The 13746-nt window shown below is 41.3% G+C and overlaps 1 protein-coding gene across 2 annotated transcripts in view; it reads right to left on the bottom strand.

Moving 5' to 3' along the window:
* The window catches only part of FBXW8 (F-box and WD repeat domain containing 8), an 87765-nt gene extending 74899 nt beyond the window's left edge, over positions 1-12866 (bottom strand). The window contains exon 1 of one of the 2 annotated variants that reach the window (XR_012678052.1): positions 12385-12866. Coding sequence is in view for 1 of the 2 variants with exons in the window: in XM_075178514.1 (XP_075034615.1) it covers positions 12385-12708 (324 nt within the window). In the remaining variant the exon portion in view is untranslated. The remainder of the gene's footprint in view (positions 1-12384) is intronic. The other variant, XM_075178514.1, reaches the window with a different exon arrangement.
* Positions 12867-13746: the final 880 nt, after the last annotated feature.

Here is a 13746-nt window from a genome sequence, read left to right as displayed (position 1 = left end):
CCCAGCCCCTGTATTGGTCACTCCCTTGACCTCGTTTTTTCCCATCTATGTGATCTCTCTGATTTCTCTAACTCTCCCTTCCCTCTCTCTGACCACCACCTCCTCTCCTTCACCCTGTCTTCCTCCCCTGCTCCCCCTCCTCCTAAACTATACCCATTAGGCACAATCTTGACGCTCTTGAGCAGTCTTCATTCTCCTCCTCTCCTGTAACTCTCCTCTACCTGGCATGCCCTGACCAGCCAACCTCCCTCTACAACCACTCTCTCACCACTGCCCTGGGCACTGTCCTCTAAAACACATATATGTATGGTCCAAATATTTGGGACTCTCATTGTTTAGAGTTAGGAGCACCCTATTAGCAAAATCGCCATGGAGTGGCGGGTGGCTTAAACATACGTTTGCAAATATGTGCAACTAAGACTTTTGCATTTTTATTTACAGTAGAAATGGCAGGTCTTTTGGTGGCTATAGCAGTGTGCTGGGGGATCTTTTTGTGTGTTTGTTCCTTTCATTATAACCCCACCCTTTCAAGCTCCTGTTATGAGCCTATAAATTGATTGAGCAACTTCCACTTCTGTATTTCTCTAATCTCCGCCACCTCTTTACTACGTTCAACTGTCTCCTCTCTCTCCCCCCCCCCCTCCTATCTCGCTCTTCCTCTCTGCCACGGACTATGCCTCCTTTTTCTCCTCCAAATTCAAGGTTATCAAACTTGATATCTCCTGCTTGGTTCACTCTCCTGCTATCCCTGTTGCTCCACCTTCCTCTAACAACCACATCTGGTTCTCCTTTCGCCCTACCTCGGCTGAAGAAATCCACTCCCTCATTCTTTCCTCTCCTCCTCTCTACTTGCCACTTGGATCCCATTCCCTTTCACCTCCTCCACACCCTGCCCCACTGCGTGCTATTACCTTGCTCACCTCTTCAATCGGTCACTCTCCACTGGCATTGTCCCCTCTTCCTTTAAACATGCCCTTATCTCTCCCATTCTCAAAAAACCCAATCTTGACCCCACCTCACTTGCTAACTATTCTCCCCCTTTGCCTCACTAGGCCCCACTCGGACAATTCCTTCCTTGACCCTCTCCAATCTGGCTTCTGCCCCCTCCACTCCACTGAAAACTCCCTGGCTTAAGTTACTAATGACCTCATCTCTGCTAAATCTAAGAGCCATTTCTTCCTGCTCATCCTCCTGGACCTCTCAGCGGCCTTCAACACTGTCAACCACCCCCTCTTGCTGCAGATCCTTCTTTCTCTCTGCCTCTATCCTCGCTTGGTCTAGGGGGTATATTTACAAAAATGTAGGTTTAAATAAAAGTGGACATATTGCCTATAGCAACCAGATTCTAGTTATTTATTTAGTACATTTCTACAAAATGACAACTAGAATCTGATTGGTTGCTATAGGCAACATCTCTACTTTTTCAAACCTGCAGTTTAGTAAATATATCCCCAGGTGTCTATAAGGAAAGTATTATCATTGAGGTCAATGAGTACAGAACAGGCATTAATGTCAGTTGAGTAAGGACAATTTCCATGTACAGGGTTCTTAATTCTTTTAATTATTGTTTGCTTTTCCATTGGTTTATGTTGTCGATAAACTGACTTAATACCATAAAAATCAGCTTAGAACTTTATCAATTCAAATAACTTACACAGAAAAGGTGTTTAATGCATTTTTTTAAAAAAAGTCACAATGAGATAGCTGGGTTAATGTGAGACAAATGCCCAAAAAATTGAAAGTGAAGACTCTACTATTTTTTTGGATGGCTTTACTATTACATTTATAAATGTCAGCTCAAAGGGGCAGATGTGTGCAGTGCCATACTAAAAAGAGAGCAGCCAGCGACAGTCTCAGATTACACTGTTGCAACCAGTACCATTAGTTCAGCAATGGCAAAGGAAAAACTCTCTTATATTACAATAGTGAAGTTATTAGTAATCTCCCTCAATGAACCTACATCATGACAGTTACCTCCCACCAAGTATCGCCAGTTCTACCTTCACTAGTCATCACATAATAATGGTGTCTGGCCCTGTTGCCTAACAGGGCTTGCACCATGGGTTCTATTCTGATCATGGCACTATCTGTGTGGAGATTGCGTGTTCTCCCAATGTTTACATGGGCTTCAATTTCCTCCCACACTCCAAAAATATACTGGTAGGTTAATGTTAGTGTGTGCGTGTGCAGAGAATTTGGACTGTAAGCTCCACTGGGACAAGGACTGATGTGAATGATTAAATATTCTCTGTAAAGTGCTGTATAATATGTTAGAGACATATAAAAGGTAAATAATAATATTAATGTAGCACAGGAAATTTCACAGCCAATTTCTTTAAAGGAAATACATTACTAATTCAGACTTGAACTATGGCTCCTGAAACTAAGCTTTATAAACTAAGGTTTAGAGCAGCAGCACCCATGATAAAAATAAATCTTGGGTGCTTGAGTAACCAAGTGGGGCCTATGTCCTCTGGAACTTTCAATGGTCCACAAATAAAATCCCAGAACTCCAGACTTCGTGACATAGTTGTGAATTTTATTGTAGTATAATCAATATTTCAATGGAAATGTACAAAACACTGATTGAGTATTCTACTAATAGCACCTCTAAACCCAACATGTTGGCTTAAAAAAAAAAAGAAGCTACAAATAACATGTAAAATGTCGCAAATCTTGACAGATGCCTATGTGCTCTGAGCACTGAACAGCTGGATATTTGATGTTTAGCAAGATTTGAAATTTATTAGGTCACTCAGCAAATGGCATTCGTAATTATTTTTTATAACATTTTATAACGTAACGTGTGTTGTAGGCTTAGTGGTCTTTACATTTGCTTTAAACAAATATTCAGTTAAGTATTTACATGTGGTTATCACTCCACCACCATTTAGATTTATAATGGTGATGTAAGGATCAAAATAAGTGTTACTTTGTATACAAAATCTTGTATTGTAAATATAGTTTATCTATGTATGCATGGGGATAAATCAGGTCCAGGGGACCTTTTTAGGCTTTTCACCTTGTGTTAAGTGGAACATTTCTCTCAATACATTGAAACGTGATTCAAATGACTGAGTACCCAGAGGTGAAGGTGATTATTGGTTGGCACTTCTTATTTTATTAATTCAAATGACCTTTGCATGATCAAATAAACATTGTATACTCAGTGATGGAGCAACGCACTGAAACATTAAAGCATACTTGCCTACTTTTTGGTGGTCCAAAGTACAAAAGCAATTTGCACCATCAAGACCCCACCCCCTTTAGAAAAAGGGAGGCGGGATCCAGGAGGATTCCTTACTCTACCAGGAGTCCCGGAGGACTCCCGAAATTTGGGAGTATCCCGGACGTTCTGGTAGAGTAGGCATGAATGCATTGGAGTGCCACCATAGCACTTTAGAATACATGCTTTAGAATACATAAGCTCTAAAGCATTGTACATTATTAGTTACAATAAATATGGTGTTTGTCCCTTAAAAGCAGTTGGTATGGTCACTGTTCATGTCCATGATAGCACTTCAATATAAAAGACAATGGATCCAGGTTTCCTAGGGAGCTTACACTACAGTGCATTCATTTTTTGATGTTCACACTGCATGCATTTTTGAACACTTGACAGCAGTTGCTAAAAAAAAAAAAAAAAAAAAGCTTTTATTCATTTTTCCATTTATTTTCTTACACCGTCGAATAAAAATGGATTTGGGAAATCTTACCACAGATCAACACAAAAAAACTTTGTAGTGTAAAATAAAAAAAAAACACAAATCTAAAAGATTTTTCTTAAATTACCAATAAAAAGGATAATAGCAGATTACATAAATAGTCACCCCTTTTACAATGCTACAGTTTGATAAAATCTGGTGCAATTAGCTATAATCGATTGGTCCACCTGTTTACAATTAAAGTGTTTCTATTCATTTTAAAATAAATACACCTGTTAATGAGAGGTCTCACAGTTGGTGAGTACATTTACAACATAAGCTTCATAATAAAAACAAAGAACATTCAAATCAAATCTGAGAACAGGTTATTGAAAAACAACAATTAGGAAAATGGCATCATGAGAAAATGAGGTAATATGGTGTAAATGTATATTTGTTTAGAACGGGTCATCCTCTAAAATGAGCATCAATGTGACGTTATGGAGGACCACCAAGAGTGCTCTGACAGAGTTAGTCTTTCATGGCAGTGATGAGGCAAACAATCGTCTGGGCACTTCCCAAATCTGTGCTTTATGGGGTAGCAAAATGAAAACCAGTGCTGAAGAATCCATGACCTTTCACTTCGAGAGACCAATTTACCAAGTGGGTGAAGCTTCTATTCTCCGATGAAAAAAATATTGAAATGTTTGAACTTAATGCTAGGCAATGTGTTTGATGCAAGCCTAACATTGTGCATCATCCCAAGAACACTATTCCTAATGTAAAGCATGATAATGCTATAAGGATGTTTATCTGCTTCAGTGACTGGAAAACTTATGAAATCAGAGGACAAGTAGATTCAGCAAGATGTAATAAACCGTACTGCAGTCTGCAGAAGATCTAGCACATTTATATTCCAGCAGGACAACGATTCAAAGCATGCAGCCTTAGTCCCTCTGGGTGGCTTAAATACATACAAATTAATGTTGTGGAGTTACCCAGCCAGATCCAGACCTCAATCCATAGAGAATATGTGGAATGATCTGAAAATTGCTATTCAGAAAGAGTCCCCATCCAGCCTGATGGAACACAAGCAATACTGGAAGGAATGGGCAAGAATTGTATTGTCCACAAGTACAAACCTGGCAGAGGTCTTTCACAAATAGCAGCTAAAAGGTGCTTCTACCAAGCATTAAAACAAGGGGTGTGAATACTGTATTATCTGGTATCTTATTTTTAAGTCCATTTTTAGTTTTAATGAGACATAACAGAATAATTTGTGTTGGATGGTGGTAAGAATTCATGAATAAATCCATTTTGATTCCATGATGCAAGAAAATAAAATGTGAAAACATCAAAATGGCCAAATACTTTTTATAGCCATTGTATGTATGTGTGTAAAGTGCTACAATGTAACCAATCTAATCTCGTGTGACAAGCAATAAGTGACAGATTTTATTTTGCCATTTTATTCAGCAAAAAATAAGTAGTTTGTGAAAAATTACAGTCTTACATATCAATAAAATGTAATTTGAGTCAGGTTCTGCTTCACAAGTATACTTCATTATCTGACCACCTCTATATACAACAGTTATGGATTATTCAGGTTTGTGCTAATATCATTCCAAGGGGAAAAAAAAAAAAAAAAGACATCTGTAATTGTCTCTGTGAAGCAATTGTTTGAATTTGTCAGTTTGGAAAGAAATATAAGGCCATTTCCACACAATCTAAATAAGTCAATCAGTCTACTGCGAGAAAGATCACTTACAAATGGAGAATAAAATGAGTGGGAGTCCCAGCAAATTCACTGAAAGATCAGACCAGATAATGCAATGAACACAGTACATGTTAAAATTCATTACCATCGGAATAATACTTAAATAGTATGGCTTCCATAGAATGTTAGCCAGGAGAAATCTCGAAAACAAAAAACATTGAAGTAACACAAACGTTTGCACAGTGACCAGGGCCGGATTAAGGGAAAGGAGGCTCCTGGGCTAAGGGCGCCTCCATTCCCCCATGAGGCCCCCATTGTGAGCCGCCCACGGCCCCCGTGAGGGGGCCCCCCAAAGCGCTTACCTGTCAGTCCAGTCCTCCATCCCCGGCGCGCTGTAAGCTCCTTACTGAGGAGATCTCCTCAGTAAGCAGAGTACTGAGCGCCGGGGACGGAGGCCTGGACTGACAGTGCTCAGCAGCATTGATCGGGCTGGGGGCGCCCCCGCCCCCGGACCGATCAATAATGCTGCTGCGGACTTTGAAGGGCCCCCTGGATGCCCGAGGCCCCTGGGCTATAGCCCAGTTAGACCTCGGGTTAATCCGGCCCTGACAGTGACGTTAGAAACAAAACTTCTGGAACAATTTCTGGACAGACCAGATCACAGTGCAGTTGTTTGGTCTTCATGCACTAAGCTCTATTTGGTGAAAATATTATACAAACAAGTCAAGCACAATGGTGGAGGGGTGAGGATTTGGGGTCATGTTGCAGCCACAGCACCTGGACTGTATGACAGACAAATGACCTCATTTTTTCCTCTAGAATAATCTAAAAACAGAAGCTTAGCCAAAAGTGGATAATGCAACAGGTTAATGACCCTAAGCACACCAGCATAGAACTGAATGGCTGAAAAAGAAAAGAATCAAGGTGTTGGAATGGCCAAGTCAAAGTCCAGACCTCCATCCAATTGATATTCTATGCTGGGATTTCAAAAGGGGGGGTCCCATAATGTTCTCAAATGTCAATGAGCTGATGCAGTAAGGAAAAGTGGAGCAAAATTCTATAAATACAATGTAAGACTGATAAACATATACCAATAACGGCTGCTCTAAAGTAATTGCTCCAAAAGTAAGTCTACACGCTATTGAATTATGGAGTGTATCCATTATCATTGGTAAGCAAGCTTTACATTTATGTCCACTTTGACACCAGTACTTTTACACACCTGGTGTTGGAGGATGTCCCTACACTCTCCTACTCTATGCCACAAAGATAAGCTCAAGGAAAAATAATAGTGCATTGTAACCAATGCACATGCCCGGCTGCTAGATCACGCCAAGATGCAGCGTACCGCCGCGGCTCGTGACAGAAGGGTGTAGACCCAGAGGAAGAGTGGTACGAATTATTGTGGGAGAATTCTGCCCAGGGTAAAAGTTCTTTCTAGTTGTCTTGTGAAGATGAAATAAATATGCAAAGAAAAGTTTCAAAGTCCTGATTCACCCTTTCAGTTTGGCTATTTGTTGGGGGTGATAGGCAGACGAAAACCTGAGCTTCACTCGAAGAGCTGAAAACAAAGACCGCCAGAACTTGGCCATGAATTGGACCCAAAGATCAGAGATTATTTCCGAAAGGCAAGCTGTGAAGTCTGAAAATCTCCTGAATGAATTGAGCCAGTTTTGAAACGGAGGATAGCCCAGTGAGAGGGACAAAGTGAGCCATCTTGGAGAACCTGTCAACTGCCACGCAGATTGTGTTGAACACATTAGAAACTGGTAGATCAGTAATTAAGTCCATAGACAGGCGAGTCCAGGGTTGGTGAGGAATTGATAATGGTTGAAGTTGGCCGGCAGGTGTCTGGCGAGATATTTTATGTTGGGCACACCTGAAACAGGAAGCTATGAATTCTTGCATGTCCTGCTTGAGGGTAGGCCACCAATAGAATCTTTGGAGAAATTTGACAGTCTTTTGAATTCCAGAATGTACGGAGAATCGGGAGGCATGGGCCCATTGAAGCAATTTCTTGTGAAGTTCTGGAGCCATGAAATTTTTTTCCAGAGGCAGGGTAGGAATAATATTGGTATTAGAAAAGGACACAGGATCGATGATGGAACTTTTTTGGGTGAGGCAAAGATCCTCATCTTGAACCATGGAACAAGAAAGGGCATCAGCATTACAATTCTGGGATCCTGGCCGGTAGGTTACCTTGAAGATAAAACCTGGAAAAGAACAAGGCCCATCAAGCTTGTCTTTGATTGAGACATTGGGCTGACTTTAAGTACAGAAGGTTTTTATGATCTGTGACGACAGAGATGGGGTATTGCCACCTACACCTACTGCAGAGGCATCCACTTCCAGGATAAGAGGTTGGGATAAATCAGGCTGGCAATGGAATGCTGCTTTAGCTTCTTCAGACCAACTGGAGGGATCGGACCCCTTTTTGGTAAGGGCTGTGATAAGAGCCATATGAGTGGAGAAGTTTTTAATTAATTTTCTATAATAAATTGCGAAACACAGAAAGTGTTGGACCGCCTTGAGAGTGATTGGAAGAGGCCAATTGAGAATCACCTTGAGCTTCTCTGTACCCATCTGTAAGTCAGTACCAGAAATAATATAACCCAAGAAGGAGATAGATGGTACTTCAAAGGTGCATTTCTCCAATTTACAAAAGAGACGGTTGGTACGGAGTCCTGAAAGAACCTCTTGGACATGGGTATGATGTGACTCCAGATTATTGGAGAAGATAAGGATGTCGTCCAAGTAGACGACAAGTGTTTTGTAGAGGAGGTCACAGAAAAATTTGTTGACATAATGTTGGAATACCGCCGGAGTATTACTTAATCCAAATGACATGACTAGGTACTCGTAGTGCCCATCACAAGTGTTAAAAGCGGTCTTCCATTTGTCCTCTTCACAAATTCAAATTGAATTGTAAGCCCTTTCAAATCTAATTTGGTAAAGATGGTGGCTCCTCTGACACGATCAAACAATTTTGTGATTAGGGGCAAAGGATAACGATTTTTGATGGTAATATCATTTAAACCTCTATAGTCATTGCATGGCGGAGACTGCTATCCTTTTTCACACACAAAAAAGAAACCTGCTGCGGCAGGTGAGGAAGATGGATGGATAAACCCGTTCAAGGTTTTCCTGGATGTATTCAGACATTGACTTAGTCTTAGGGAGAGAGAGCAGGTAGCTACGTCCCCTAGCATCAAAACGATAAGACAGTCCCACTCTTTATCTGGTGGCAAGGAGTTAGCACCAGCTTTACTGAAGACATCGGAGAAGTCCCTGTAAGTTAAGGGTGGAAGCTCTTAACCAGAGGATACCGTGGTTTGGAAGTGGTATAACACGCTGGAGGTGAGTCCTTACAAGATACACCCCAGGATGTAATCTGAGACATAGTCCAATCACTCTGGGGGTTATATAACCGGAGCAAAGGTAAACCTAGAACTAAGGAATGTGAAGCTTTGGAAATAATAAGAAGATTAAGCAATTCTGAGTGCAGAACCCCCACTATAATCTGGAGAGGATGAGTCTGGTGGGTGAGAATACTATTTAAGATATACCTTCCATCCACTGCCGTGCTGTAGAATGGTAGAGGCAACGGCTCTGTGGGTAACCACAATTCTTGAACCGCTGTGGCAGTAATGAAGTTTCCAGCTGCACTAGAATCAAGAAGAGCGGAGAGGTTCTTGGTTCGCTGAGCATGTTCAATCAGATTTTTGTGGAGATGAATGGACTACTTCTAACCTAGCTTCTCCATTACCGGTTAGGAGCCGGAGTTTCCTGGGCATTTGGGGCAGAAATCAAATAAGTGTCTCGGAGCTGCACAATAAAGGCATAAGTTCGCCAGTTGGCGTCTCTGTCGCTCCTCTTTGGTTAAACAAGAGCGGTCCATCTGCATGAGGTGATTGCTTGGCGATGAGGACTGCTGGGACTGAAGTTGGTGATGTGGCTTAAAACTTTCACCCCTTTCTTTCTCCAGGGCACATTCCCTAAAGTGTAAATCAACTTTAGTACACAGGGAAATTAGTTCATCGAGTGTAGAAGGCAGATCACAAATAGATAGGTCATCCTTAATTTTATCATACAAGCCACTCCAAAAGGCTGCAATCAGGGCCTTATCATTCCACTTCAACTCAGAAGGTAATATATGGAACTGAACCAGGTATTGGCCCAGGCGATGAGAGTCTTGTCGAAGGCATACAATATCTAAGGATGCTGAGGTGGTTCTGTCTGGCTCGTCAAAGATCCGACGGAAGGCTGCTGTAAATCCAGAACATGAGGAAAGCAGGGGATCTGCTCTTTCCCATGATGGAGATGCCCAAGCTAATGCCTGTCCCAATAGGAGGGAGATAATGTACACCACTTTTGCTTTTTCCGTGGGAAAATTGCTGGGCAGTAGCTCAAAATGGATCACACATTGATTCAGGAACTCAACTTGAAAATGCAGCAAAGAGGTAAATGACTGAACCTGAGAGCCTGGTGTGAGCCAGATTGACAGCAAATCGTGTCATGGAAGCTCCCATCTTGCCATCTTTACTAGCAAGTGGGCAGAAAGCGGGAGAATTGCCTGCTCTCTCGGGAGTCCAGGAGACATACCCAGAATTTGGAACTCTTCCAGACATTCCAGAAGAGTAAGTATGGGTTAAACCCCAATTCCAAAGCATTCCTGATCATGTATTACCTGTACAGAATATAATTTTCAATATAATGATGATGTTTTATTAAGATTTGTGCAGTTTTAGATGGTATGTTTTTATGACCTTTTTTTTTTTTTAATCTTGGCGATTCCTTCTTCCTCAATAATATTATTTTAGCTAGAATTACTGTATTATATTTATTTTAAATAATTACTGTAGGTTGCAAAATATCTTCATACCTTTGTTTATTTTGTTTAGTGGAGTCACTAGATTTGTTCCCCTGAACTGTAAAGTGTTAATATATAGTTTAATATGCGAGTAAAGTCACTATTTCACAGGAACTCGGTTTTAGATTTTTGACCTGTATGACTACCCACCAGGACATGTCCTAGCAGGAGCTGCAGAAGTCTGTAGTTGACTGGGAAGGAAATAAATATACTTTTTAACAGACATGCAGTGGAATGTCCTTTAACATTGAACAATACATTAGTGGTTCACATCTACAAATTTCAATTTTGGGTTTTAGTTATCCCTTAACACCTAAGTTGTGCTATATGTATATATACAGATGTTACATGATTTGTTTAAATGAACAGCGAGATTCAGAGCCAGACGTACCGCACATGGATTGTGACTTTGACGCTTAGCCTTTCCCAGCTACCATTCAGAAAGAATGAAGGGAGCAGGGATACTGTGGCACAATATATTTGTATTACCCCCCCCCCCCACCCCCCACTCACTGTCACTCCTCTCACTGGCATTACCCACAAGCACATAAATCAGTGCACTCCTGTTCCTCACCCACTCACTGATGCTTACCTTGACAGATGCAGCTTTCGGAAGGAGGGGGGCACGTGGCGCAGAATGCACTACACATCCTGCAGTGACATGTAAGCCTACTAGTCCCAATTGAGAACATTTTGACAGCTAGGTGGCATTAAGTAGTAACCGGGTGGTCCCTTTACTTAAAGCGGGTACAGCGTTCTTCCTGTGGTTTCTTTTCAACTACTCTCTCTCTTTTCTCTATTGCGGTTCTAGTCACGCCGATTCTTGCTCTTCTTTCCCCTCACCCTCTTTTTCCCCTATATTAAAAATTTGGTCATTTAAAGGAGGCTGCTCTGACCCACAATAATACGGACAATTATACCTCAGTTGATTCTGTTGTTACCTCAGATGTCTTTTATGCAATGTTGTGTTGAGATCTTTTTTTTCATCCATGTTGTCACGACCATTTATAAATAAATATTTAAAAATCAAACAAAAAAACAAATAGCTGGGTGGGGGCAGTGTAATATTTTGCAATGATAATAAAAATAATAAATAAATTAAATGTTGGAGGTTATTGCCAACACTTATATTATTCATAAAGACTGCCCACTTGCTGGCTGGACTGGTGGATACACTTATTTTTTTCAGCTGAACCTCTCTGCCTGCCTGGATTGACTGCCAGGACTGGTCAGACAGGTGGTCAGTGGTCTGACACACTCTTCTGGCTGCAGTGCTCACGCGTTCCTTATAATAATAACAAACAATGGTTTGTTGTTATAATAGGACTCCTATGGACTCCAGAGCAGAGTGGCAAGTAAAGAATACAGGTGAAGCACCCGTGAAACAGGTCCTGGGGAGAACACTAATTGTAAAGCACTACGGAATATGCTTGTGCAATATAAATAAATGCTGATAACTGATACCGTTAAAGTTTGTGTTATAAATCAGAGAATAAGTCAGACCAGAAGCAGCTGGACACTGCCCGCAGGTGAAAGCTCAATGGGCTGCTGGGGGTTGTGGATCTCCTATTGTCCACCACTGTGCTAAACCGTTTAATAAGATGGCTGGCTGGCTGCTGAAATACACAGCATGCTAATTCTCTGAGGGAAGATTGTTATACAGTGTTTAATTTTCAGCCTGAATGTGTCTCCTGACTGGTTCAAATTCACTTAATTTGCAATGACTCACTTGCTACATTTCAGAAATATTAATACATGTTCTATTGTCACACTCCAATTATTGCCATGTCTTTGCACCACTATTATTTGTAAGCAAAGAAAAATATACCATTTATATCCACTTTGATGCGAGTTTAAACGTCCAGAACTAGTTTAGGCTATAGCTTGGTTCAACAGCATTGACTGCAAGGATCTCGCCAACTGTGTATATACAGTATCAAATCACCACTTATTTATTCAAAAATAAGAAATAGACTTCACTGTCATCAATAAATATGTTTATTTTAAACCTCATCCATACAGATAATTCAGATGCTGGTAACTTTATGTGAATAATCAGGAGCTGTAGACTGACAGTGCTGATCCCTAGATAGATATACCACAGCATACAGGGTTAGGGGATGCAGACAACCCTCTACTCCTCTATGACTTACCAGGTCATGGATCAGCTGCTCCACCAGGCTGGGGGCTCTCTTCGGGGACCTTGGCCTCTCTTGTCCAGTTGTGACACTGGGTTTGTCCTCCAGCAGCCTCTCTGCCAGCTCCAGGTACCGGCTCCCCTCTCCTTCTGGATCTCGAGTCGGTGATCCGGGAAAACATTTCCAGGCCACTTCTTCCTCGCATTGCGGTTGTGGCTCCGGGCTGTGTCCTGACCGTCTGCGTTTCCGGGCCACGGAGAGGTCCGGGTGTGCGGGCTCCCCGCGGATCTCTGCCCTCCAGCGGCTGCGGAACTCTTCCAGGGAGGCGTCCAGGGCCATACTGACCCTCAGCCTGGCATCTACTGTCACGTCTGCTCCGCTATGGCCATCATGGATGGGCCTAGGCTCGGCCACAAGAAAAGTTTCGTTGCTAGGGAAACGATGAGGCCTGGCACCCCTGAGAGACCCGGTGCAGCTATGAAATCCTTCCGACTAGGAAAGACAGACATAAACCTTGGTTCCTAAACCAGGAAAATACCTTATTTCATACTCGCGCTATAGTCACGGCTACTGTAAGAGCAGTTCTGGAAGTTCACCCCTGACCGATGTGCAGCATCTCTGTGCGCCTTATTTAAGCCTTTATCTGCAGCTTTCACTTAATTGTGTTCTATTTTAAAGCAAAATAACACTTTTAAAAAAAGCCCATTGCAGTGTATATATTGTACAAAATGTCTGCAACTATTGTCCTAATTACAAAGCATTGAAGCAATAACTAAAGAATAAGAGATTCCCTGCCTCCTCTGTGTCCAGAGGCTTTGCATCCAGTTAGCAAATTATATTATATTATTATATTAATAATTATAATAATTAAATTATAATATTATATCCAATTAGTTTTCACAAGATCTGTCATAATACATCATTTGTACAGTGTCCCTACCCAACATAAGGACATGTAAAGTAACAGAAATGTGGTTATTGCAGCCTCCTATATCTACCAGTTGTCACACTGACCATTTTTTTTTTTTAACTGAAATAAAGTTTATTGAATTTTCTAAGATAATTGCAAAGGATACAAAAAAAAGAAATAGGGAAAGGGTAGGACATAAAGGGGAAAGGGGTACATAGTGGGGACGAAACACAACAATATGTCATAAAACACCAGCAATCTAGACATTTATCACTTTGTAGTATTTAAATATAATTATAGTCAGTAGACTAGTAAAACTAAAGATTGGCACTCTAAACATAAGTCACTTTAACTTTACAATACGGTGACTAGTCCATTCCATCCTTGTACCTAGGCCCAAAAGCAAATATTTCTTAGATCAAGGCACGAGACACTGAGTCGTTGATATCCAGCCTATGGGGGGACTG

Source organism: Mixophyes fleayi, chromosome 1, assembly GCF_038048845.1.
Source record: "Mixophyes fleayi isolate aMixFle1 chromosome 1, aMixFle1.hap1, whole genome shotgun sequence".
NCBI classification, from domain to species: Eukaryota; Metazoa; Chordata; class Amphibia; order Anura; family Limnodynastidae; genus Mixophyes; species Mixophyes fleayi.
Note: the sequence above shows the minus strand (reverse complement) of the source record. Positions and strands in the feature narration are given on the sequence as shown.